Source organism: Acinonyx jubatus, chromosome D1 (genome assembly GCF_027475565.1).
Source record: "Acinonyx jubatus isolate Ajub_Pintada_27869175 chromosome D1, VMU_Ajub_asm_v1.0, whole genome shotgun sequence".
NCBI lineage: Eukaryota > Metazoa > Chordata > Mammalia > Carnivora > Felidae > Acinonyx > Acinonyx jubatus.
This window is the reverse complement of record NC_069390.1, coordinates 27,326,685-27,354,282: the sequence shown is the minus strand read 5'-3', so window position 1 is coordinate 27,354,282 and position 27,598 is coordinate 27,326,685. Positions and strand designations below refer to the sequence as shown.

Sequence of the window (27,598 nt, the reverse complement as noted above, 5' to 3'; positions counted from 1 at the left end):
CTGAGCCAGCCCCTCCCCTGCATACAAACACACACACACACACACACACACACAACACCTCCAGGCATGTGTGTTAACTTAGAACTGACAAACTGTATTTCAGAGTGGTGACTTTTCATAAAAATGTCTAACCTCCCCGTGGCTCAGTTTCCTGCAAATTGAGGGTAAGAATAGTACCTGGGCAAAGAACCTATCCCAGTGCCTAAGGCACAGCAGAAGGTCAGAACATGTTGTCCCCCCCCCTTTCTTATCCTTTCTGTATTGAAGTTCTTGCAAATTAAATAACCATTCATGCCTCTTCTATACATGACTTACAGTTTTAGATCACTATGCCAATGAATACATTAGATTTGAGTGCTTTCAGTTGACCTAACTTTAGTATCTCTTTGACCATTAAAGGAATTTACTAATATATCTAAGATAAATATATTCTTTCCATTTAAATAGAGGCGAAAGGATTTTATATACCGCACCAGGAAGGAACATACATATACACCAAAACAATAAAACAAAGTAAAAGCAGAAGACATGTAAATTTTAAGTCTTGCTAATGAGATATTTATTTAGGGTATCATGTTCTGATACACTATATATTTTTCTTCATCGGGATAGAATAGCATAGGCAAAAGAGGCATATTTTTTTTTTCATAGAAACCCTTAAGTTTTAAAGAATGTTAGTGGCATAAAACTCACATATAAATACTAAATCGCTAAAAGCAGTAGCAATTAAGTGTTTGATGTCACCAGAGGCACATTATCTAATGAGCTGTTTTCAGAAGTTAATAATGTGATTAATCACCGATTGATTAAAAACTACGGAAAAGAAGCCTTTTTTGTCCTAATAGAACTCCAAATTCAAGTGCTGCTTGATGAGAGGCAGATCTTGGCTAATAAGTTACCAACTGAAGTCAGAAAGGGTGGTTAAAGTCAGAGAGAAAAGACCAGCTGACTCACCGTGTGGCACTTACCAGTGGGGTCTCTAAATTATTCCAGAGCCTTGTCCTCAGCTTTGTGGGTCTAGTAGCCCTCAGAGTTCAGCAGCATCAGGAAGACCAACTTATGTTAACCGGACTTATAAGGGATTGATATGTAAACCAGACTGGTAGTATATTAATTTAAAATATAGGCAAGAACTACCAAAGAGATGGGACTTCTTTAACTGGCCATTACTTTTTGCCATATGAAAACCTATATGGGGAGCTGAGTTGCAACAGGGAAAATGGTAGTTCATTTGTACCTTCATTTGACTTTTAATTGAGCACCTACTGTGTACAAAGCCCTGTTCTAGGCCCTGGGAGCATAGCAGTGTACAAGGACAAAAAACCTCCCTGCCCTCTTGGAGTGTACCTTTTCGGGGAGGAGCTGAGACAGATGATGAAACAAATACATATGTATCATGTCAGATGGTAATGCCTGCTTTGGAGCCTTACCATTCCATGTGTGGCCTGGGGGCCTGCTGCATAAGCACCACCCAGAGCTTGTTAGAAAGGCAAAATCTCAGGCCTCACCCCAATTCACAGAATCAGAATCATACATTTGAACAAGATTCCCAGGCAATTAGCATGCACATTCAAGTTTGAGAGGCACTGCTTTAGAGAAAAATTAAGTAGGGGACAAGGGGGATGGAGAATGCCAAGGTCAGGGATTGCTATCTGATAGAGAGTAGATATAGTGACACTTGTTTAGAGCCCTGAAAGAAGTAAGGGAGGGAGCCATGTATATCTAGGTGAAGAGCATTCTAACTGTAAGAATAAGCTGGTGCAAAGGGCCTGAGAGAGGAGCATGTCCAGCGCGTTTGAGGAACAGTAGGAGGCTGATAGGCTGGAAGAGAGTGAGTTAAGGGAAGAGCAGTGGGCGGTAAGGCCAGAGAAGTAACCAGGGTGGTTGGAAAAGCAGATTACTTACGGTCTTCTAGAAATTATAAGGACTCTGGCCCTTACTCTGAGGGGAGTGGGGGCCTCTGGAACGTTTTGAGCAGAGGAGTGATGTGATCTGAGTTTCTAAAGGATCATTCCAGCTGTTGTGTTGCAAATGGTCTATAGAGGACAAGGGACAAGGTAGGAAGCCATTGCAGTAATTCAAATGAGAGATGTTGGTAGGTTGGACCACAGTGGGTGTAGCAATAGAAAGAAGTGAACAGACTGTGGATTTATTTGGAGATGGAGATGACAGGGTTTGCCAATGAATAGGAAGTTGGATAAGAATAAAAGAGAAGGGTCAACATCAGTGGCAAAGTTATTGCCTTGAGCAACTGGAAGGAAGGAGTTGCAATTTATTGGACTATCACAAGAGCAGGTTTGGGGGAAAATTGAGAGTTGGGTTCTGAACATGATAAATTTGAGATATCTCTTAAGTACCCAGTTGGAAATTTGAGTTGGCGAATCTCAAATGGCATCCATGGCAGTTGGATATAGGAATCTAGAGTTCAGGGTAGTGGTCTTGGTTGGAGATCTATACATGAACACAGATGGTATTTAAAGCCATGAGTCTATGAGATCATCGAGGGTATAGGAGAACAGAGAACTTGGCTAGGATTGATGGACAGTATCACTAAACCGAAACAGCCAGTTGCAGCCATCTTGTTCACCACGATAGACCTGTCCCGGCTAGATTACCTGCAGACGTCTGCCAGTTGGGGCAGTCAAGTTCTTGCCTGCCCTTTGGCTCTCTTTTCCAGATTTCCTATAAACCCACTCCCTTCCAGTAATTATTTTTTTAGACAACTGTTTTGGTTACTGTTTTCTTTACTCTAGTTCTAAGAACATATTAATCTTTTTGATTGGACAGAAGTATCTTCCAGGCTTCCCTGCCAGTGAGCATAGGGGAGACTCACCCATTTCATGTCAAGGGCTTTTTCTTTTTTCTTACATCTTCCTAACCCAACATAACAAAAAGCTGAAAGAACTGTATGGTGAACACCTGTGTCCCCACCACCTAGATTCCACAATTAGCATTTTACTATGCTTTCATTATTACATATTTATCTCCCTGTCCTTCCATCCAGCCATTAATCCAACTTGTTTTTTCTTGATGCATTTCAAAGTAAGTTGCAAACATCAGCAGACTTCAACTGTAAACACTTCAACATGCGTATTGTTGCCTAGAATTCAATACTTGTTTATGATGTTTTAGGTAAAATTTACACAGAATAAAATGTACATATCTTAAGTATACCGTTTGATGAGTTTTGACAAATGTATACACCTGTGTGACCCTAACCCCTATCCTGATATAGAGCATGACCATTACCCTGTTGCCCTTTGCAGGTTAATTCCATCCCCACTCCCACAGAGGCACCTACTCTTCTAATAACACATTCTTCCTGCTGACAATAGCTTTGGTTACTTTTTACTCTGGCTTTGAGAGTAGCCTGATCCTTATGATTAGACCAAGGCATTTCCAAGCTTCCCCAGCCAGCCCATGGGGGGGTTAGATCCACCCACTCAGCTATGTTTATTCATTGCTCACTTGGAGGGTGGCTTCACTACAGTATTTAGAGTCATTTCTCTGTAGCCTTGCCTCCTGCCTGTAATCCAACTCTGACCCTTAGACTTTCTCTCTTCTCTTTGGATTCATAAACATTACTTTTGGGGAAAATTGATACCAATCCATCTTCCTCTTTCTCTTAAGAATAGTGAAGGCTAGCATTTATTGAGCACCTAGTAGGGACCACACCAAAGCCCCACATACACCCCCGTCTCTCTGGTGCCTTACAAAGTGATAATCCCATTTTACATACGAGGAAAATTGAGACTCAGAGACCTTGAATAACTTGCCCAAGGCAAGGGCCTTTCTGATCCCAAACCCTCTTCACCATCTCATGACTTGGGGACCAGGGGTGTGGGGGCTGCTTTCCCCCTTCTGGTGCCCCTTGTCACGTGCCTCCTTCTGCTTTTCCCACAGCCGTGGTGAAGAATCCACCCAACAACCTGTGGATCATCGCGGCAGTGCTAGCACCCATTGCTGTGGTCACGGTCATCATCATCATCATCACTGCTGTGCTTTGCCGGAAGAACAAGAACGACTTCAAGCCGGACACCATGATGAACCTGCCTCAGAGAGCAAAGGTGTGGGAAGTGGTAGCTTTTGAGGTCATTGCAAGTACCTTCAGAAACATTCTGACAAGCCCTATCTTGAAGGAGACCCTTTATTTATTCAGATTTAAAAAAAAATTATAGTAAATAATACATAACATAAAATCTACCACCTTAACCATTTTTAAGTGTACAATTCAGTGTTTTTCAGTATACTCCCATCATTGTGCACCATTTGTGTTTATTGTCAGGTCACGATAGCTAATGCTTACCTAATAATGCTCTCTCTCTGAGCCGTAAGTACTTCTGACGGCTTTACATACAGCAGCTCCCATCCTCACAGCAATGCTTTAAGAAAGAGCCATTGTTTTGCAGGTGAGGAAACTGAGACACAGAAAATTAGGAGCTGGATAGACCTGAAAGGGGCTGTGGAGGCCATCTAATCTGACATGGTCCTTTTCCAGAGAAGTAGCTCTAAGATCACACAGTTTGTAAGTAGCAGAACTGATGGTAGAATCAGGGCTTTTGGCTCCTAATGCAGGGCTCTTCTGGGCACATGAGACTCTCAAAATTTTCCTTCTTCCATTGACCGGAGTGACTTATCTTCGAAGGCTGCCATGATGGGCAAGCTGCAGAGTCTTGGCCGGGCAGTCATCACATGCTGGTTCGGTGGCTCAACTGGAGGCTGGCCGGGAGCCCATGCACCCTGCACAGCCTCCACACCTCTGGTGACGGGGAGGGGAGTGGACTGAGGAAACTCCCAGCGCTAATTTTCCAGTCACATAGCTCCCTTCATGATATCCCCTCGAGGGAAATACAGTAATCTGTAATACCTGATCTTTAAATAATGCCTTACAATTTGCTGGGTTCTTCTGGGTCTGTGACCTCATCTGCTCATCACAGCAGCCCTATAAGGTAGATCATAGCCAGGGCAGGTTTTATTATTTTCACATTACTGTTGAGAAGGCTAAGGAAAGAGAGGCTGTGGGGATTTGTCCAAAGTCACATAACTAGCAGCAAAAGGAGCGACTCGGGCCCATAGCTGTGTCTTTGGGCTCTTCCACATTATACCCGTTCCTGAGCCCTGAGATTTGGCAGGTAGACTCTTCCTCCATCGCTGAACTTCTGAGCTTTGTCCACCTGTGCAGGAATGAAACAGCAAAAGGAATTTTCATTCCATTGGAATGCAGGTCATGGAGATAGTCCTTGCCAGCAGTCATGCATGCCTGGTTCTTTCTGGACGATCACACCTTGCTTCAGCAAAAGAAATCAATTGAATTTTATCGTTTGTTAAACTAATTCACCTGTTGCAAAGCTGCAGTTTGATTAGATGCTCTGTCTACCAAAGAGCCAAACTCCAAAGAATGTTGTTCTGTTTCTGTTGACACAAAGGGCACCGGCTTTCCAGATGCAGCACAGTGTTGGCCATCGCCCAAGCAGTGACAAATAAAACTGTTCCAAGAAGGGGTCTTTCATTTCCATCTTAGCTTAGTTACAACCTGAGCCTTCCAGACATAACAGTAATTACCAGAATCTAACTGCAGCCGAGTCCAGGAATGCAAAACATGCCATACTGAGATTGTAAATGGCACCTCTGTGTTACAGATTAAGCCAAAATTTTATTAATTTGCTGAGGTGAGTGGGGCAGCACACGATTTCAGTGTACCTTCTGGCTTGAAAGCTGTTTGGAGCTGGAAGAGATTCATGTTTGTGGGTTTTCATAGCCCCTTTTATGTTCCTACCTGGTGAATTGTGCTTGAAGAGATACGTGGCCGATGTTGAAAATCAAGCCAATTTATGTTCCAGGAGAAGACTGAATTCACTTGTGTGTGGTAGCTCTGGTTGTTTTCTCCTTCAATGAGGCTGAGCTCCGCACTTTGATTTGCAAAGCTCCTTTATCACAGGAAGCCGGCGGGGTGGAACTGCCTCTTTGTTACCGCAGTCCTTCTGCCCTCGCAACCCAGGGACATTGCAGTGTTGGAGAGGAGAGAGCTGCCCGTGTCGCATCTCACACCATGTGTGTGTGACCAGAATTCATTTAATGCCAAGGAAAGAGGCGGAATGAAAAAGTTAGCCTTCGTGACCACTCCATAGCGTGGGAGGATGGTCTCCTAGTCTCCAGGGACATCATCGTGTCTTTAGAATGCAGACGGCAGTGCCACAGGACATTCCCGGGGATCCCTGCTGAGTCTCAGTAATAGACTTGACAGGCTAAGAGGAGCTGCGTGCAGCCGTCCTGGGAGCCGAGGCCAGGGCGTGCACGGCCGTACCCTTCTTCGGAGACAAGGTACCATAGACATGACCCTGTTACCATGGTTGTCAGCTAGGCTTCTGTAGGTAGTGTTGAGAAAATGATAAACGCAGGAGGGCCAGGTGTCAGGGCTCTCATGAGCTTCTTTCTTCCTGGTTCATCTCTCTTTACTCTGTCATTGGATTCACAGCCTTTGCCCAGTGTTTCCCTTCATATAATTGATGAGAACACAGCTTCCTGGAGCAGGCAGCCTTACAGGACAGTAGGTAGGGCCACATCCAGATGCAGGATGGAGCATGGAGGGCCCACAATGGTTGGCATGACCATCTGCCCGGGATAGGTCAGTCAACCCCTGAAGGTGCCCAGCTGTTTCCTCTTTTTCACAGACTGTGTGGCCTGTATTTAACCTCTTTGTGCCTCAGTTTTCCCATCTGTGAAATGGGGATGATAACAGTGTTTACTTATAGGTTGTTGTGAGGATTGATTTTCGTAAGTTACTTTGAGCTGTGCCTGGCATATAAATATTACATACAAGTTGGCCTTCATTATTATAAAGGTCCTTTTTTTCTTCAAAGGTCTGGATAGCATGTCTACCTTTGAAATTGTTGAGGATTATTTTGATTTTCTAATTTTACAAAACTCATTGAAGCAGCTATAGATACTTCATTATGTCTTAATAGTATCAGGGGTCATGAGGGTGTGTCCAATGGCAATTAATTAATTTCAGGTGATTTTCAAACTGAGGACTGAAAGACCACTACCCATCAGTCAGAAGAGTGAGGGACTGGTCTTGAGTCTTTCACCACTTAGCTGTGTGATCTTGGGCAAGTCACTGGACTTCTCTGAGCTTTTGTGTTCTTGCCTGTTAAACGAAGACTGTGATGTTTGCCCTGCTTCCTCAGAGGGTGTTTGTGAGCACAAAATGAGGCGTCAGTGTTTTGAAGGCTGTCAGGACTGAGCATATGTGAGAACTGTTATTATTAACCTAATAACAGTGGCCACCCTTGAAGCCTGTCCTTCCTTAATATCTCTGTTTCTGCTCACTCATCATCAACCCAGTCCCCTGAAGTATCTAGCAGGTAACTTCAACACAGTGTGAAGGGTGAGGTGCCAAATCCAGGGAGAGTGGGGGCAAGCGGGAGAGGACCAGAGCCAGCTTGCTGTCCTAACTAGGTTCTTGGGAAGCCTTAGCTGCCATCGGAGACTCTCAGTTCCTCACAGACAGGCCAGTAGTCTCAACATGGGAGCCAGACCAAGTACGGTAGCAGATGCCCAACCAAGATGGTAGGCTGCAGGATGAGGGGAAAGGCCATGGGAGGAATCATCAGGCAGTGCTCAGATATCCTGGCTCTGCATCACGCGGACCTGGGTGCAAATCCCGACCCCACCCCTGACCAGCTGGGTGAGCCTGAGAAGTTGCTTAACCTCTCCAACCCTCAGTTTATTTATCTTTAAAATGGAGAATCATAATAATGCCACCCCCTGAACTGCAGTGCGGATGAAATGTCATAATTGACATCATGCATTCAGCACTGTACCAGTCATACCAAATAAGGCTGAAACTGTGAATGCCTTGAGGGCATGGACTGGCTATTATTCATCCTCATATATCCAGTGCCAGGCACAGTCCGAGGCACAAGCCAGTGCTCAGTAACTGTAGTTGGCACTATGCTGAATAGGCTAATGAGGGCATGGGAGGATTATGGAAAAGGTACCAACAGGAGGCGTGGCTGAGCAGGTGGGTCCAGCCAGACTGCAAAAGGCCTTAAATGCCTTGCTGAAGAGTTTGAGTGCCGCGAAACACTTTTTAAAATTTTTTTCTTAATGTTTATTTATTTTTGAAAGACAGAGTGTGAGCAGGGGAGGGGCAGAGAGAGAGAGACAGAATCTGAAGCAATCTCCAGGCTCTGAGCCATCAGCACAGATCCCGATGTGGGACTAGAACCCACGAACTGCAAGATCGTGATCTGAGCCAAATTCAGATGCTTGACCAACTGAGCCACCCAGGTGCCCCAAAACATTTTTTTTAAGTAGGCTTTACACCCAGCGCAGAGCCGAATGCAGGGCTTAAACTCAACACCCTGAGATCAAGACCTGGGCTGAGATCAAGAGTCAGATGCTTAACTAACTGGGCCACTCAGGCACCCCCGACGAGAGACTTATAATGGCAGAGTACATGACTTGATGTGGTTTTTAGGGAGATAACTTTGGAAGCTGGTCAAAGGATCTGAATGGAAGCCACAAGACCAAGCCAGGAGACAATGAAACAGTGGACCTGGAGAGAAAAGCTCAGCTTCTAGAAACATTTCAGGTGAATCCAATTGGTGACCATTGGTTGGAGGAGCTGGCAATTCAGTAGTCTAGGAACGTGACCAGGTTATTCGCAGGCTCCATTCTGTTTCATGTGGCACCATAGGAGGGAGGAATTGAACAGACAAACACTATTTCAGAAGCACGTTCCCGGATCCTGGCACGGAATGTCCATGGTCACCATTTGGGTCAGAGTGTGTGTCTCAGTGAAGAGGAAGGGCTGAGCACACTTTCCAGAGTGAGTTTCCCTGGGAATTGGGGGAACTGTCCATGGCAGAACTACAGACAGCTTGAAATAAGGAAGCTTTGCTGGATTTAGCAATATAACTCCATCTTGTCCTGAGATGTGGTAGTAAGATTTGATAGGCTGGGCCACAGTCCTAGACCATTCCATTTGGCTGGAGCCTCTCTGTTACATTTCTTAGCTAAATTCACTGCTGAAGGAGGGGCTTCTCTCCATGTCAAGTTCCAATGAAACACACATTGTGGAGGTGGAGTTTCTTCCCCAAATTTTCTTTTCTTTTCTCTTCTTTTTTAAGTAGGCTCCATGCCCAACATGGAGCCCAATGCAGGGCTTAACCACATGACTCTGAGATTAAGACCTGAGGTGAGACTGTGGGACGTTTAATGGACCAAGCCACCCAGGCAACCCTCATCTCCAAATTTTCCTGAAAAGAATCACTGATTTCTATTGCACCTGGTCTATGATTTAATGGAAGGCTAACAATATTAACTATTATCGATTGAGCACTTACAACGTACCAAGCACTTCACTAAACGCTGAACATACATTTACCTACTTAATCCACGCAGCATCTCTTTGAGGGTGGTTAAATCACTTCCACATACTTACACATTTGATCCTGTTTACCCTGCTATGATCTCCATTTTATAGGTGAGGAAACTGATGTGCCAAGAATTTCAGTGTCTTACCCAAGGTCACCTAGCTAATACGTGGGAGAACCGGGATTGGAACCCAGGCAGTCTACTTTTGGAGCTGGTGCTTTCCACCCCCCCCTCCCCCCGCACTGTCTTGCCTTAAATCTGTGTTGTGCTGCTCTGGTGTGTAAAGCAGAATAGAGACACTCCCAGGAATTGTTAAAATACACCTCTTGGTTTTTTATTGCCCCACTAATAGATGTCTACTGGGCTTTGTTCACAGCTGCCCTATTCACTTGGGATTTCAGACATTGTGCAATAAAAGCCTTGCTAATTACCCAGTAATGAATCATAGGAGAGCCATAGGTCTGGATTTGAGTGATTCCATAAATTCCATTTTATTATTAATGATTGTACTGCTTCACATGTGGAAGCACGTTTCTTTCCCTCTGTTTTCAGAGCTGTGATTCCCCTTTAATACTCAGGTGTGGCTTAGGTACCGCAGATCTGATTATCTTCATTTCTCAGATGAGAAAATTGAGGTTCAGAATCCCAGCGACTTGGCAAAGTCACACACCCCTTACTATGCATAAGGCCATGTGAAAGTAGGGTTCAGGGATGACGAGATGTTCCTAGGCAGGAGATGATACAGGACCTATTTCATATAATAATTAAGAGTCTCTAATTAGCAGTATCCAGTAACTTAAAATTGGCCGTTTAAAATTCTTTGGGGTGCCTGGGTGGCTCAGTCGGTTAAGCATCCGACTTTGGCTCAGGTCATGATCTCACGGTTTGTGGGTTCGAGCCCTGCGTAGGGCTCTGTGCTGACAGCTCGGAGCCTGGAGCCTGTTTCGGATCCTGTGTCTCCTCTCTCTGCCCCTCCCCCACTTGTGCTCTGACTCTGTCTCTCAAAAATAAATAAATGTATAAAAACATTTTTTTTTAATTCCTGGAAGAAGTTTGTTCTCACACACGTATTTGCATCTTGTTTACACTATTCATTTTTCCAAGTAAATCTTCCCCGTAGAGATTCTATAGCTAAGTGGAATTAGCACAGATTCTGATTTCGCAGATAGAAATTATGAGGGAGATTTGGGTTAACTCTCGTTCATCAGAAAGCTAAGTATGGTCCTGTCACATGCACTCTCCTGCCCATCTTCTCTTAAAGCCGTCATTGGAGTCACACTTTGCCAAAAACGTGACCACAAATCTATTTCCTCTTTGCAGCCTGTGCAAGGCTTTGACTATGCCAAGCAGCACCTGGGCCAGCAAGGGGCGGATGAGGAGGTTGTCCCTGTGACTCAGGAAACGGTGGTCCTACCGCTCCCTGTTAGAGATGCTCCTGCCTCTCAGGAAAGAGACATCGCCCAGGACGGAAGCACCATCAAGACGGCCAAGTCCACCGAAACCAGAAAGAGGTAGGCATGGGATCAACTTCTGCCTCTCCAAATCAAAAAGGGAAATCATTGATGGTGAGAGCAGTGGAAGCCTCAAGCTAATACCACTTTTCTCTTTAAAAATTCCCGCCTTCCGGGGCACCTTGGGTGGCTCAGTTGGTTGAGCATCTGACTTCGGCTCAGGTCATGATCTCACAGTTGGTGCGTTCGAGCCCCACATAGGACTTGCTGCTGTGAGGGCAGAGCCTGCTTTGGATCCTCTGCCCTCCTCTTTCTCTGCCCCTCCCCTGCTTCCACTCTCTGAAAAAATAAAATAAACATTTAAAAATAAATAAATAAATAAATAAATAAATAAATAAATAAATAAATAAATAAATAAATAAATTCTCCCCTTCAGGGGTGCCTGGGTGGCTCAGTCGGTCGAGGATCCAACTCTCAATCTTGGCTCAGATCATGATCCCATAGTTTGTGGGTCTGAGCCCCACTTCAGGCTCTCTGCTGACAGTGTGGAGCCTGCTTAGAATTCTCTGTCTCTCTCTCTCTCTCTCTCTCTCTCTCTCTCTCTCTGCCCCTCCCCAGCTCATGCCCACCCTCTCTCCAAATAAATAAACTTAAAAAAAAAACTCCCCTTGGGGTGTCTGGGTGGCTCAGTCAGTCAAGCATCTGACTTCAGCTCAGGTCATGATCTCACGGTTCATGAGTTTGCGCCCTACATCAGGCTCTGTACTGACAGCTCAGAGCCCGGAGCCTGCTTTGGATTCTGTGTCTCCCTCTCTCTGCCCCACCCCCGCTCACCTCTGTCTCTCTCTCTCTCAAAAATAAATGAACATTAAAAACAAAATCCCCTTCATGCTTTGAGTTTTTGAGGAGACTAAAGTAGGTGACAAGAATCACAATACTTGCTTCTCATGAGCCATAATTCGTAAGGTTTTACATCACTGATCAGCCACAAGAGTAGAAATTTTGCTTTCATATTTATTACAACAAATTTGGCACTGGCATCACACTTAGATTTTTTAACTTATTTTAAAAGCAGTGCCTTTGATTCAGTGGAGTTGTATTTTATCTGGCAGTTTTTCAGTAGTGTATGGTTTTAGTTCAAAAACCGTTTTTAGGAGCTTTTACCGTGAACAGAGCACTTTGACAGGCATTGGGAGGCCTACAGAAAGGTTTATGATTGGTTCCTGACCCCCAAGGATCTCATGATGGAGACACCAAGAGATAAATACCTGGAAACCAAGCATGATGTGCAGGTGCTCATAGAGGAGTCTGAACGAAGTACTATGGAAAAGAAAGGAAGAACTTAAATCTGATGAGGGAAAGGATTGGGGAGGATCTTATGTTTTAGCTGGGCCTCGGAGGGTGAGTAGAGTGTCAATAGTTATGGAGAGATAATTCACATAATGGCAAATGTCCCTAGGGTTTAGAGTTCACAGTGGTTGGGATGCAGTAAGGATGAAACCAGAAGATAAGTGAAAATTGTGGAGGGTCTTAACCGCCAGGCTATGGAGTTTGACCTTTATTCTCTGGGCAGTGGGAAGCCACTAAAAGTTCTTTGGGAAGACAGTGATGTCCAGTCTGAATTTTAGAAAGACTGCTCCAGTGGCAGTGTGGATGATAGATGGAAGAGGTTAGGCTAGAGGCCAGGAGACTTGTTGTAAGGACTTTACAATAGTGTTATAAAGAGGTAATGAATTCTATGGCAAGGCTTGTTGGCTGGCCAAACCAACTGCCATTGCCAAGTCCCTTCTCCATTGCCTGAGACCACAATGGATGCTAGAAAAGCTACATCATCTCTGCCTCCTTTTTTCTCTCCCTCCCTTCACCTAATAGATACTAACTGATTGCTGTTTACCAGGCACTGGGGATACTGCAGGGAACAAGACAAAGTTCCTACTCTCACGGTGCTCACAATCTGGTGGGGAGAGATAGACAATAAACTGAGAAATAGATACAGAGTAAGTCGGGTGGTGATGCATTATGAAGAAGAAAACCAAAGCATGGTAAGAAGATAGAGCAATGGAAAGGGAGACATGCTGCTATTTTAGCTAGGAAGTCAGGGACGGCCTTTCTGATAAAGTGACACTTGAGAAAGACCTGAATGAAATGATGTGTAAGCCTCAAAGCCATCTTGGAGAAGAATGTTCCAAGCAGATGGAACAGTGTGTGCAAAGCCCAGAGGAGGAATCTCTTAAAATACTTAAAGAAGAGCAAGAAGGCCAAAGAGACTGATGTGAACTAGGGAGGAAGTAGTGGTGGATGAATCCGAGAAGTTGCCTGAATTTGATCATATTAGGCTTTTATCGATCAAAGTCGGGACTTGGAATTTCATCATGAGTAAAGATCGGAAGTCATGGGAGGGTTTTGAGAAGAACAGAGTGACATGATGTGACTTGCCATTTTAAAGGATGCTGTATGGAAAACAGATGGTGTAGAAGTGGAATGGAAGCAGAGAGACAGTTAGGAGGTTATGACAGTAGTCCAGGTGATGTGGATGGTGGTGTGGGCCAAGGCATGGTGGTGTGAGAAGTGATAGGGTTCTAGACATCTTTTGAAGGAAAAGCTGTAGTTAGCCTTGATTTGCTGATAGATTGTTGGGAGGAGTAGAAATAGAGAGGGATGAATTTGCCATTGGTTGTATGGGAGAGGACTAGAAGAGAAGAAATTTGTAGGGGATGATCATGAGTTTGGATGTGGGCATGTTAAGTTTGAGATGTCACTTAGACATTCAAGTGGAAGTGTTCAGAACTCAGCTAACTGTAGAAGTCTGGGGTTCAGAGGAGAGGTCCAGAGTAGAAATATAAATGAGGAGTTGTCAGTATTTAGTTAAGCTGTGACACTGGATGGGGTCACCTGGGAGAGTATAGATAGAAAAGAGACCCACGACCTGACCCCTGGAACACTACAATGATTAGAGGTCCAGGTGATGAAGGGGAATCAGCACAGGAGACCAAAAAGCATCAGGAAAAAAGCCCTGGGGAGGACAAAGCAAGAATAGAATCCAGGAAGCCAAGTGAAGGGAGTAGTTTGAAGGGGAAAGAAGGATTGTCTGTGTCAAATACACAAAGTTTGTGCTGGAGTCGTGCAACAAGTCTCTTTGTACCTCAGAGGTACAAAGCTCTTTGTACCTCAGAGGTACAGAGAAACAGAGGGTTGGATTTCAGCCTGGGTAGGAAAGAAGGTTGAGGGGATGTGGATGAGTTATCTATTGCTCCACAATAAGCTACTCCACAGCTTAGCAGCTTAAAATAGCAGCCTTTTATTTAGCTCCTGATTTTTGGTGGGTCAGAAGTTTGGGCTCAGCTCAGGGTGGTGGTTCTGGGCTAAGATGGGCTTGGCTAATCTCAGCTGGGCTCACTCATGTGTCTGTAGTCAGGTGGTAGGTTGGCCAGGCTGGCTTGTTGGTGATAACCTTGTCTGGGGTGGCCAGGTAACTGGGGCTACATGGTCTCTCATCCTCCAGCAGGCCAGCTCTGGATTTCTCGCAGGTTGTCTCACAGGGTGTTCCATGTACCGCAAGAAAACAAGCCCCCAGGGGCAACACTTCTCAAATCTTTGCTTGTGTCAAGTTCACTACTGTCCTGTTGGCCAAAATAAGACACATGGTCTAGTCCAGAGTCAGTGTGGGAGGAGGCTACCAAAGCTTGGTTACGGGGAGGTGAGAACAAATTGGGATCAGAACTGCAAGAGTCTGCCTCAGCATGAAGAGTTGAAACATATGAAGCAATAGATTATTTATCTGAGTTGACTGGCAAGTAGGATTACCTGCAGTAATTATTCTCATTATGATCTTTGCCAAATACAATCCAGGCATGTTAAAAACATATTTATCACCTATTAGAGGACACTGAAAAGAGGTAAATAGAATTACTAAAATGAGAATATTAACATAGCACTGCTGGGAAGAATAAAAATTATTTTCTACCCATTCTAGTTGAATGATTTAAATTATGTAAGGATTTCTTTAAAAATGGTCTTTTTTTTTTTTTTTTTTAGAACAAGCATTTCTTCTTGAATTAGCAAGGAATCTACTTTTGGTAAACAAACTCAATTACTTACCCCCAGAATTTTATTAGGAAATATGGGCTTATGAAACAAATATAGATAAAGAAAACAGTGTCTATGCAGCTGAATGATTTCTACATTTGCTTCATAATGTTACCATAAAAACAGAAATTTACTAAAGGCTGTTTCATTGCCAAAGCTATGCGAGAAACCTCACCTCTGTTCCAGTTCAGCTGACCATGGGAGTCCAATTCATTTGGGAAGATATTAAGATGCTGAAACCAAAACCAAACCCACGTTGCATTTATTTTTCTGGCGTTTCCGTCTTGCCACATCAGTCTCCTCATTCCTGCTGGTTGTGGCCTGCATAACCTCTCAGAATGGGTCTGTTAGGTGATCCGAAAAGTTTTGCAAGTGAAAAATAGGAGAAACCAGTGATTTGATGGTCATTAAGGTATCTCAGTTTTTAAAAATGGTTTTCAAACTGAAATCTGAGGATTCAGCCACTCGCAGATAATCAGATAGGTGTTGCAGGTCCTTTTCCTCTCACTAAGGCTCCTGAGGATGCTCTTTCGTTGGCCTGTGACTGGGACTAATGGGCAAAGATAGAGAATCAACCTCATAGGGACAGCCATGGGCAATGGGTACTTTAATTCAGTGATTGGCCATAATTGTTCAGCAATTGATTAATCCCCACCTCCATGACTCTTCATCCAGACTCCGTGTACACCCATATCCCCAGAAGGGGGGGAGGGGAACTGTTGAGTTCAGTAGCCTAAAACTATGGCCTCACAAGGGGCACTTTCTTGCTCTCAGAAACAGTTTTGTTACTGTCATGTGAGTGGACACATACACAAATCTCACCTTATGTTTTTGACCAGAAGTTTGGGTTGATGGCTCCATGTAAACATAAGTTCATAAGTGGATGAAAGAGTAAAGCAGAGTTGGAGTTTCTCCCCAGAAATGTGTTCATTCATACCTTTCCCTGGAGTTGAGAGGAACAGCCAGAAAATTGTTTCAGGATCAAATGAAGGAAAGACTATGCAAATGATACAAACACTGTTAAGTATATCATGAACGTGAAAATGGGTTATAAGAAGCCTTTCCCCTTTCTTCCTTTCTGGACCTCAATGAAAGCCTTGTTGTCCTAACAAAGCCAGTTGGAAAAGTAGGTGCCATTAACTGTGAGGTTCTGAAAACCATCCAAGGGCTTATGTCTTCTCTTTGTATGTATATTTGTATAGGCAGCACTCTGTGCTCAAATAGATGTTGGGTAAATTATATACACTTAATAAATTATCGGGGGCACCTGGCTGGCTCAGTCAGTGGAGCATGTGACTCTTGATCTCAGGGTTGTGGGTCTGAACCCCATGTTGGGGGTTAGAAATTACTTTAAAAAGTAAAATCTTTAAAAAAAATTAATGCCTTATCTATATTTTCTCAAGCTGCATTCTTTGTATTTCTATCTTATGGTGAAGGAGATTTGGGGCCAAATAAACTGGGAAATGGTGGATTAAACAAAAGGAGATGATAGGACCATTTATGATAGGACTGATGGGGCCTTTGATATGTTAATGTGCATTAGGAGCACCCAAAGAAGGAATATAATAGACAACATTTCCTAAACTTACAGTTGTCTGTGGAACTTTGGCAAGGAATGTCTCATTTGGTTCTGTTGTTCTGTGGAACCCTCTGGGCAGATTTTGCATTATCCCATGGATGTGAGTGGGCACTGTCATTGGTCACGGTTTTAGGGTGCTGGAAGTGTACTAAAGAGTACAGGACCGAGAATTCTCCATTCCCATAGGATGAAAAGGGAAAAGGGAGGGGAAGGAAAAAGAACATCTACAAAGATACATAGCTTCCACTTAAAAAGCTGCTTACTTACTGATCAAGTACTACGTGTTATTCCAGCCAATTTTCCATTGTAGGGGCCTTTAGGTTCCGAATGTGGACAATTGACAGAGAAGAATAAGAAGTTTGACGAGGCCTCTGGATATCTGCCTCCTGATTGTCTCCACAGAAGGGAAGGCAGTTGGACTTTATGATGATCCGAGACCTGAGGGAGCACGAACCTCAGCAGGGGCTCTAAGAGTCCGTTTCCCACAGAGTTTCAGAAGATCAGAATCACCCCCCACCTAAGGGAAGGGGAGAAGGCCCTGTGGCTTGCCCTATGTAATGCCTGCCTCATCTGAGGACATTGTAGGACTCTGTAGGCACTCTGGTGTGGAGGAGAGCCCCTACCTGCAGGGGGAGCGCTGGTTTCCAGGACTGATTTGCCACTCGCCTTCACATTCCTCACTTGCTAAACAAGGGTGACAGTCACCAAACCAGTGGATTGTCGTAATGATCCACTAACAGTTTTGAAAGCATTCTGCATAGTCTTTGGCACCTACTTGGTGCTTGTGATGGGGAGCCCTTGGACAGCATGGGTGGTGTCCTAGTATCTCTGTATACCAGTGTACCTGGCATAATGCCCAGCACAAAGCTGGTGCACATGACATATTTCCTGAAGAAATCAATAGCTGAAATTGGTAGTTTCAAGTGTAAGTGGTTACCAGTTAGCACAGTGAAAGAATGTGCGTGTGTGCACACGTGCGGATATGTGTAAGACAGAATAACTCAGTGGTGGAGTGACTTAAGCTTTAGTGGTCAAAGTATATCTGTAAAGGGAATAGTCAAAGAGAACCGTGTCTAATGCACGTCCCTGTAGATGTCACATGAATCAAATGCTCTGCAACACTATCCAAAGTGCCGTGTTTTAAAAAGAAGGCATGCTTACAAACGCCATCACTGCCGTTTCCATAGTCACTGGGGGTTAATGGAACAGAGATGGGACCTGAGGGCCGCGCTCACTGAACTTCTCTTTGGAGCTAAGCGCTCCACGTAAACAATGCACTCCACAGCGACCAGCTGCTTAACCCACGCTGTAGTGTGGGGCTTGCTGTGTTTTCTTTTCCTGTATCATTTCTACTTTGTGGATAATACCAGAACGAAAGGCGACAGACATAAACTGTACAAATAAAATAACCTTGAGAGGAGGCTGCTGGAGTCGAAACTTACCATCTCCCTGTTGCTATGGTTACTTCCAGCAGGTCACCCAGTGAGAATGGCTCTGTCATCAGCAAGGAATCAGGGAAGCCCAGCTCAGGGAGGCGCTCGCCCCAGAATGTAATGGCACAGCAGAAAGTGACAAAGGAGGAGGCACGGAAGAGAAATGGTGAGAAGCCCTCCTTGCCATCACCACCCCTGGGCCCGTCCCGCACACACTTGCACACACGTGTGCGCCCACGTTCACACAGACCCATGCGCTATAACCCTACCTTCTTCTCTCTGGTGTGCCCCAGAAGGGTCAGGAGTCTGCTAACTACCTCCTGGGGTATCGCCTCTCCCCTTTTCTGCATTATTGTGTCTCATGCCCTCTGCTCCCTGTTCTTATGGAATTGAGCAGTGCCTTAGAAAAGCCCTGTGCAGCATGAGCTGGTGTTTGCCTGGAATGTTTCTAATTCTTGGCTGAATTGACAGGATTCCTAGCCACAGGTCCACTTGGGCAGCAGATCTCTGACTTACTGCTGGTCGTGGAGATTCCTCTCATTTTCTTGCCCTCACTCCCTTGATAAGTCTTAGGGGTTCAGTTTCTGCCAGTGAATCCAGATGCCACCAATCCACCTCTCCTAGGAAAAACAGCACAGTAATAAATCCGTCATCATAAAACTCAGCCTGTGCTTCTGCCTTTATTCTCCAGGGAAACGTATCTGTTTGGTTTCTCTCTCACACAGATCTTTTCCCTCCCTATAAAGGATGTGCATTGGAGTTTATTTCAAAGTCATCAGAACACAGCCTTACTGTGTTGCTGCACTATCTATACGTTGTGTCTGTTGGACATCCTTGTGTGTCCCCTCCTCCTGGCCCCATCTTTGTCCTGGCCATCATCTCCATGCACCCCTTCCATGTTTGATGCTGGCTGACTGGAGCCCAGGTTCAACTACCTGGTGCTGCCACTCATATTAGAAGAAATTCCTTTCAGGTCTCAGTGGGTTGTTAGGTGGCATCCTACAGAAATGCCACATGAAAAGCCAAACAATCTGGCACTGGGGTTAGGCGTGCTTCCCTTTTAAAGGAATTTGATGGAGTGTGGTTCAGGGACTCTCTCTTGGAGGTAGCTCCAGAATATTCCTTTGTTTCTTTTTTCTGGCCTAAAAAAGAAAAACAAGGAATAATGTTGCACAATAGATTTGTCTTCTGCAGGGAAAATGTGGTCTCCATTCCCATTTCCAGCCATTATATAAAGCACTGGTTTAAATTGTCATACTGATTTGATTCTTGAATTTCTTCTTCTCCTGAATTCCCCATGGCCTGTAACACAGAGGCTGTGCTTTCTACACCAGAATCAGGGTCTGGCACGTGGGGTTTTCCTGGAATATCTATCCTACGTGAGACCACCAGAAATCCTACCTATCACCTCTCTGCCAAGCCAGCTCACAGAAGGCTTCCCAGAAATATATAAAGTCAAGTCAAAGTCTGTCCTCCCACACATGTCCCATCACCCACCCGGGTCCTCAGATGACCTTGAGTAACTCAGCATGTGTCTTTCTCAGACCTTCTTACTATGCATATGACAACACACACAATGTTTTTTGTTGTATTGCTTTGTTAATAAAGTGAATCAATGTACATACTGTTCTGTGCCCTTTTGCTTGCTTAAAAATGTACAACGTACAGACTCCTCTGTCAGTAAATCACATTTATAAGATGACGCCCTTCCCTCTCCCTTGCATTTAATCCACAGGGGAGGAGGGAGCAGAGCCTGTTTCAGACCCCATCACTCCCCACCCTGGCTGGGGAGATACTGACCTGCCCCAAATGTTCCTGCTGACCTTCCGTTCTTGTTTTTCCACCACTCTACCTGCCTCCTTATTGTTTAGGTCACTTTGATTATTTAAATATCAGTCTCAGAAATAACAAGAGCAGCCTGCATGAATGAAATCCAATTACTGTGCTATGTTGAGGTTTTAATATGTTTGTTCTATCAAAAAGCCATCCTTTCTCCAGGTTTATGGTACTTCATTGCATTTTATTTTTGTCGGAAAGAAACAGAAAGTGAGTTTTCAGGGTTGGCCGCTTCTCTTGTGCCTCAGGTTCCCATTCAGTGAGGCTCAGCTTGAAATTTTCACACAGAAATGATGGGACCGATTTGTTTAAGGTAAAATCCAGCAAATGCTGAAGCCCATCAGAATTCTGGGGTGGACCTTCCATAGAACCTGTCCTTTTCTTCATCACAGGGCTCCACATTCTCATATATCCGTGAGGTTAGAGCTCACCAAAATATCAGTAGTGTGTTTTTTTGGAATGGAAGACAAGCCGAAAGGAGGGAGGAAGGAAGGAAAGAAGGAGGGAAGGAAGGAAGGAATTCCTGATTTATGGAAGTTAAAACCAACAGTGAAAATAAAATACAACTAGATTGGGGACAGTGACATTTATGATGATGCTGATGTGATGGTGTCTAGGGCACTTCTACAGTTTAGCTGTGGCCCTTTCCTTCAGCATTCTCCCACATTTTTTCCTTTAGGGACTAATTATGCATCAAATATTCCCACGAACCTGCTGTACTCCCACACTTTAATAAATGAATATTTAACATGTTCTCTTTTTACATCAGTCTTTTGGCAGGGAGCAGGATAACTAATTATTTTTCTCATAAACCTGGAGGGGTTATTGTACACATCCAAATCTTATTTGAGAATAAGGATGGGCAAGAACTGTAGTTTGTCCAACTTCCAGGATATCCTTTCCCCATCCCATTATAGTTATGCTCTCTCCTTACCCTGTCCACATGGGAAGTGAGGGTGTCACAACCCAGAATCAGTAAAACTGCTGTGTGCTGTCTCTTCACCCTCTGCATGGTTTAGTGATCACAGAACTTGAACTTCTACATGTTCACCTATTTTGCAAGTACTAACAACTAACAACAATCTCCTTTCCAAAGTCAGGAAATTGTAGTCATTCATTCCTTCCTTCCTTCATTGATGCAGAAAATCCTTATTAAAAGCCAGCTATACCTGAGACACCATTAAAGGCAATAGACATCTGCCTTTTAAAGGGTAGGCAAGAATGGAGCTTATATTCTAGGGGCAGGGATGGGCACAGGTTAAATCAGTACAAGGCAGCAGAGAGAAGTACTATGCAGAAAGTATAACATAATAAGCTGATGGGCAGGTTATTTTAGATTCATGAATAAGGAAGTTTTTTTTCAAGCTGCAGTTGAAAAATAAGAAGGAACTAGGCATGTAAAGACCTAGGGAAAGAGCATTCTGAATGAACACCTAATACAGAATCCCAGAGGTGCAAACAAGCCTGATGTAGGCTGTTCAAGCAGGCCATTGTAGCTGGAGCAAAGTGGATAAAGGGAGAGGTAGGACATGTACTCGGCCAGGTGGTCAGAGCCAACTCACAAAGACTCAGGGTTATATTCTGAGAGAGATGAGGCTTTGGAGGGTTATGATCATAGGAGTCCTGTGATCTGGCTACCTTTTGAAGAGATAATCATCCTGGCTGCTGTGACTATGTATCTTAAGTAAGACAACAAGGGTGGAAGCTCACAGGAGAGAGGTTGTTTAGGTGGATTATGTATGTATCACTGCATAACAAACTATCCCAACACCTGGCAACCAAAAATGACAATCTATGTTTATTATCTCATGTAATGTCTGCAAATCAGGAATTAAGGAGTGGCTTAGTTGGGTGGTTCTGGCTCAGAGTACCTCAGGAGGTCATAGTCAAGATGTTGACCTGGGTTGTAGTCATCTAAAGGCTTGACTGGGACTTCAGTCCACTTACAAGATGGCTTGCTCACATAGTTATCGGAAGGAGTCTCGGTTTCGTGCTGCGTGGGTTTCTTCATAGGGCTGTTTGAGTGTCCTTATAACATGGTAGTTGACTTTCCCCAGAGTAAGTGATCCACGAGAGAGCAAGGTGGAAGCCACAAAGGTTTTTTTGTTTTGTTTTGTTTTGTTTTTTTATGACCTAGCCTTGGAAGTAACACACTGTCATTTCTGCTATTTCCTATTGGTTACGTGGATCGGTCCTATTCATCGTGACTGTGAATATCAGGAGGCTAGGGCCATCTTGGGTGCCATCTTGGAGGCTGGCTGCCATAGGTGGCTTTCATAGTAGTTGTCCAGGTCTGACATAATGGTGGCCAGGCAAGAATTGACCAGCAAAACTCTACTTTAAAAGATGTATGAGTAGAGATTTTCTTCTGTCATTGGCTGTTTGGTGGCCTATTTGCAAATAAGTCCACAGAAGAAGGAAGTACTCCAATTATAGCCTATTGTTAGACCATGAGGTATTTTGGCCCCATCGTAAAATAACAATTTACTCAGCTTAATTTGACAAATCTATGATTATGATAGAGTGACGATATGATACAAACTATGTGTTTCTGGGTAATTTAAATGACGTCCCGATCTCTTGAGCAAGCAGTAGGAAAGATGAATACACTTCTATTACGTTCATATTTTATAGAACACCGATTTTGCTCCTAAATTGCCTACTGGTTTAGTTGTTTGAACAGGCTTAATTTAGCTCTTGCCCAGCCGTGCTCCATAAACTGTCATTCTTAGAGTTACCTAATGGGAGTGTGCTTTAAGCACAAGTCAATCAGCAAGGTACTACTGGCCCTGGAACTTCTTCTGCCAGCTTAGTTGTGGAAGCACGAGGCAGACTGGTGTCTTTCAGCAATCAGGGCAGAATTATCTGTCAGCAGGGAGAATTACTTTAACAGAGTGTAGGCAGAATTCACTCTACTTAATTAGGGAAGTTGTCTACAGTTTTAAATTAGTTTCTCTGGCAGTTCTTTCTTAGCTTTCTTTTGTTTCGACAAATGAAAAAACCCTAACCCAAATCATTGGAGAAGCAGCCTTGAGAAAGAAAAAAATAAACCAAATGTTAGCAGCAGTTCCTATGGCTGGTTGACCAGGGAAGACTTACTACCCTTACATCTTGCAAAACGGGATGGCTTTGTTGGCACGGACTGAACTGAATGCTGTTACTCTTTTGACTGTCATATTTAAGAATAGTTGCCAGGTTTGGCCAAATTGTACTTTTTTCATCTCCAACTCAAACATAGAGAAAAAAAAATTTACTTTTTTTCCCCAAAAACATTTTGTCACAATTTTGAAAGAATGATTGTTACTGTTTATATTCAAACCTTTACAGTTCTTTCCTACCCATTGATCATGCAGTGGAAGAATGACTCGTATAGATCTTAAGAGAAACCCTTGAACAATAGTGAGCCCTTGGCAAAGAACCAGGTGCTATTGTTGCTGAGGTCACTTTGAATAAAGTAATGTCCTTAGACGTTGAGCCTTACACAGATTCCCCCAGGATCATGCAGCTCCCGTACACCATAAAAATCAGGTGTTTATGTTGTGCTTCAGTGCCTGCGAGTGACGAAGAGGAAGGAGCGGTGCTTTTTGACAACTCTGGCAAGGCGGCTGCTGATCCCTTTGACACATCTTCTGGATCTGTGCAGCTCATCGCGATAAAACCCACAGCCCTCCCCGTGGTGCATCCCACATCGGACCGGAGCCAGGAGTCAGCAGTCCTCAACGGTGAGGTGAGCACTTGGCGACCCAGAGCGGGGGACAGCCAGTGCAGCCAGGCCTCTGGGAATTCAGACTAAGAGACACCACCTGGGAATGCTGGGTGCAGGTTGCGTCCAGGTGTACAGGACTCTGTCGGTCATGTTTACCTCCGTGTGCACCAGCCTCGATGGGATGAATCAGGACACGAGTCACCCAAAAAAAATGTTGGGTGATGTTTTTGAGGAGTTTTTGCCTTTCTTAAGAAGCCCAAGGGGACTTTTTAAAAACTGTAGTTATGGGGGCACCTGGGTGACTCAGTCAATAGAGCATGTGACACTTGATCTTGGGGTTGTGAGTTCAAGCCCCACATTGAGGGTGGAGTTTATTTAAAAATTGTGGGTTTTTAAAAACAGTAGTTACGAAGAGAAGCATCAGAAGTTCTTCCCCACTGTAAGCACACACACACACAACCATCTGCCTTCTTTGGTAACACTCCTAAACTGTTCATTACGGGGTGCCAGTTGTAGTAGAATAAAAGGGGCTTGAGTTGATAAAGAACCAGCGGAGATAATGTCATACAGACAGGAATGTGGTCTACTACATGGGCTTTGAAATGACTTTTACTCCTTTTAGCAAGCTGGAAACAACCCCCTGCCTACTCCCAGGAGGATATCAATGCATATCGTGATGTTAATCAATTTTCCTAAGAGTCTGGAAAAACTTTGTAACATACTCCAGAGAATGATGATTTGACCAAAAAAAAAAAAACAAAAAAAAAAACAGATGGATGGATGGATAGTAGGTGTGGGCAGGTTAGAGAAGAGCAAAAGGGAAAGTCAGGGAAAGAGTATCTCCTGCCCCAGAATGGTCAGTTAGCTGAAAATGTTTATGAAAATGTTCATTCATAAACATTTGGTCACCTGCGTGTGACCTGCGTCACACACCTGCGTGTGACCATTAACCTTACAGGTGCATACACACATACTTCGTTTTTTCTCTCTTGTCCAGCTGTTGTGTTGATTGTTCATTCCATTTGTTTATACTCTGCTGTTGTTACCTACAACAGGTGGGAGATTTCCAAGGTTTTAAAGTCTTTTCCCCATCACACCTTAAGGAACATGCCAGGCCCCTGTATACCTGGGTGTTGAAACCATATCAGGGGCTCATCCTCATTCCCTGATCCGGGCCACATGATTCAGGAAGTGCCTCTTGCTTTCTGGACAGGAAGACTGAGCTGGCATAAAGGTGTGATAGGTTGAGGTTCATCAATTTGGGGGTTTTTTGTTTGTTTGTTTACTCCTTTACTGTTATCTTTTCCCCAAAAAGGTGCTTCCTCATTCCCAAGGAGATGAAGGAGGACAAGATTTTATGCTGGAGCCACCATTTAGTTCTCCTTCCCCTAGCCCAGAGCCAGGGAACGGAAGTGACACATAGGGATGATGGATGGAAGAAAGGAATGGATGGATAGACAGGACCAGAGAAAGTAGGATCAGGAAGGCGCTACTCCAAGCAAAGCCCCATTCCTTCCAGTCTTACCTCTGGGGCTAGGAGAGGCATGACTGACCATTGAGGCCAGGGTGGTGCCCAGCTGGGTCACAACCCTTTGTGGGATAGTCTAATAAACATCGTGGATTCTCAGCACCACTGGTGCCTAGTGTTTCCAGGCTTCTGTGGCCACAGACACCTCTTGGTCTTCTTGGCCTTGGTTTCCCAACACACCGATGGTGGCAGGAAGGGGTAGGGGAGAAAAGCATCCCTGTTCCGGGAGCCTCACAGGCTGTATCAGGAGAGCAACCCCCTGGATTGGAGGCAGGTGGATCCCAGACATGGCTAACCCACATATCATAGATGCTCTTGTTGAGTGGCATCCCCTGGAAAAGGGCATCTAGATCCCACAACAACCCTGAGGGGCCATGGGTTTCAGGGGCCAACCCCTAGTAGGCTGGGCCAATTGAAGGTGGGCATGGGGACAGGATATGGGTAGTACTGGAACCAAGAGCATTATCACATTGGGAGTGTAGATGGGCAAGTAGGAGGTGGGCAGCTGCCCCCAAAGTGAAGGCCTGTGACTCCCACTGGACAGCCCCCCAGGGTCTGGGGTACTCTGCAGTAAGTGGAAGGAGCAGACTCTATGCTCAGGGGAGAGGGTGCAGGCCTCCTGGTTCCCCTCTGGGAAGTTTCTCCCTCTGCTCTACTGAGCCCAGGGAGAGGGTGAAGGGTCCACAGAGGCCTCTCAGAGGGCAGCACTGGAGTGGGCACCACCTCCTTCCCACTGTGCCCAGAGCCAGCTGGACCTGGGCTGCTCCATGGTGCCCTCTCCCTGGTGTCCCCTAGCAAAGACTTTATGCTAACGCCCTCACTGGGCGGTGGCTGGGAAGTGGGGAGCCGGTATCACCAGCTGTGCAGCATGTAGGGGCCCAGGTCCTTGGCAAAGGCTCCCCACAAGCCCCTGCCCTGCCAGCCCCAACACAGGGCCATGTTGTGCAGCCCCAGCCCCTCAGCTAGGATCAGGCTCATGACGACCGCCCAGAAGTTGCCCTTGACCTGGAGCTTCCCAGGATCTTTAGGCACCTTGCGGGAGCATCAGTTTGAGGAGAGGTTGTGGCAGATGGAATCCTTCTAGCCCTACGGTAGTCCCTGAAGAAGGGGAATGTGGCCCAGACCTGATGGATGATCTGGGCCAGCTTCAACCTGTGGGAGGGTGCAGCCTGTACCACCCAGGCAACCATGGCCAAGTAGGTGTAGGGGGGCTTGTTATGCCACAGGTATCTCTGTTTCCTCCCCATGGGGGCTGGGAAGACAACTCCAACCTGGGAAGCCCCAGGCCTGGGTCACTGCAGGTCCCCATACAGGGGAGGCAAGCGGTGTGGGCAGGGGCCTGGCCCTGTGGAGGGTGCAAGGCAGCGTGGCAGTGTGGTGAGGCAGGGTTGGGGGCCTGAGGCCCAAGGTTCCTCCATTTTTAGAAGGAACTTCACTGGTTATAGACTTACAGAGCAGTTCTGTGCTAACTTCCTCATTTTTTAGACAAAGAAACTGAGGCCAGAGGGTCAAGTGGCTTGCTCAGAGTCACACGGTAGTTATTGTGATAGCCATGATATGATGTTCGGGAGCCCTGAATCCCTGTCCAGTGCTCCTTCCCTCTCTTTAACTCACTGCGGCCCATTAGTGAAAACTAGCATTGTGCTTAAAAGAGCACAGACTCTCAAGCTATACTTCAAGGATTTGAATTCATCTCTTCTACTTACTCTTCTTGTGACCTTAGGCAGGTTAGTTCGTTTCTTTGTGCCTCGGTATTTCCATTTGTAAAATGGGGCTATTGGGAAAATCAAATGAGTTAATATAAGCAAAATCCTTAGAACAGTGTTTAGCACACAATAAGTACATTATCATTGGTATTATTAATTAGTCAGCCAATGAGCAAGGATTTGTTGATCATTTATCATTTTATATTGCCCGCTTCTATACCTTGGGGACCTGTGTGTCTTCTCAAAGCCAATCATGCCCTCCAAATCTTTTGTTAGGCACACTTCTGCCACCAGACACACAAGCCCAGTGATAAAGGCCTCTGAGGTTGTCACTAATGCACTGCTAACTGCTCTTGATCAGCATGTTCTGCCCAGTAAGGACCCAGAGAGTGGTCGCCATGCCTGGATCTTTAAACCCCAGCTTGGTGATGTGAATGTCATGGGGACACATTCTGGATCTCAGCTAAATTCAACATTTCACTCCCTTTTTCTACCAGGCTCATCACCCCATCCTAGTAGGAGAACAGATGAGCATTTTGCCTACCCAGAAATGGATACTTGTTACATTATGGTAGCTAAAGGAATGGACCTTGCTGGCATTTGGACTGGAAAAGAGGCCTGAACTGATCCCTGTAATTTGCTGCCCTGTGGCATTTAAGGCAGATGGTCTTATAATTTTCTTCCTTTTTCTCTTATGGTTGGCTTGTTTCAGTGAAGAAACCACAACCCCAAAGCCATAAATTTTCCTTTTATGAATTATAGGTAATTCTTTTAAACATTATTTTAAAGAAAACATAACAACCACATAGAATGTTCAGAAGAAAAAAGAAAAATCACTGTAATCTCACTACCCTACCATATCCTGTTTTCATTTTCTCTACCTCCTCCTCAA

General features: G+C 44.8%; 1 protein-coding gene and 1 long non-coding RNA gene across 2 annotated transcripts in view; one reads left to right on the top strand and one right to left on the bottom strand.

Moving 5' to 3' along the window:
• KIAA1549L (KIAA1549 like) overlaps positions 1–27,598 on the top strand; it is a 266,162-nt gene that overhangs the window by 185,515 nt on the left and 53,049 nt on the right. The window contains exons 11-14 of the mRNA XM_053203322.1: positions 3,904–4,067; positions 10,702–10,892; positions 17,969–18,096; positions 23,315–23,493. Coding sequence (XP_053059297.1) covers positions 3,904–4,067; positions 10,702–10,892; positions 17,969–18,096; positions 23,315–23,493 — 662 coding nt within the window. The remainder of the gene's footprint in view (positions 1–3,903; positions 4,068–10,701; positions 10,893–17,968; positions 18,097–23,314; positions 23,494–27,598) is intronic.
• On the bottom strand, positions 14,072–19,068 carry LOC113603423 (uncharacterized). The gene is made up of 4 exons (XR_003425006.2): positions 17,940–19,068; positions 15,741–15,861; positions 15,094–15,262; positions 14,072–14,452 (listed from the first exon to the last, which is right to left on the bottom strand). It is a non-coding gene; the product is annotated as an uncharacterized LOC113603423 (long non-coding RNA).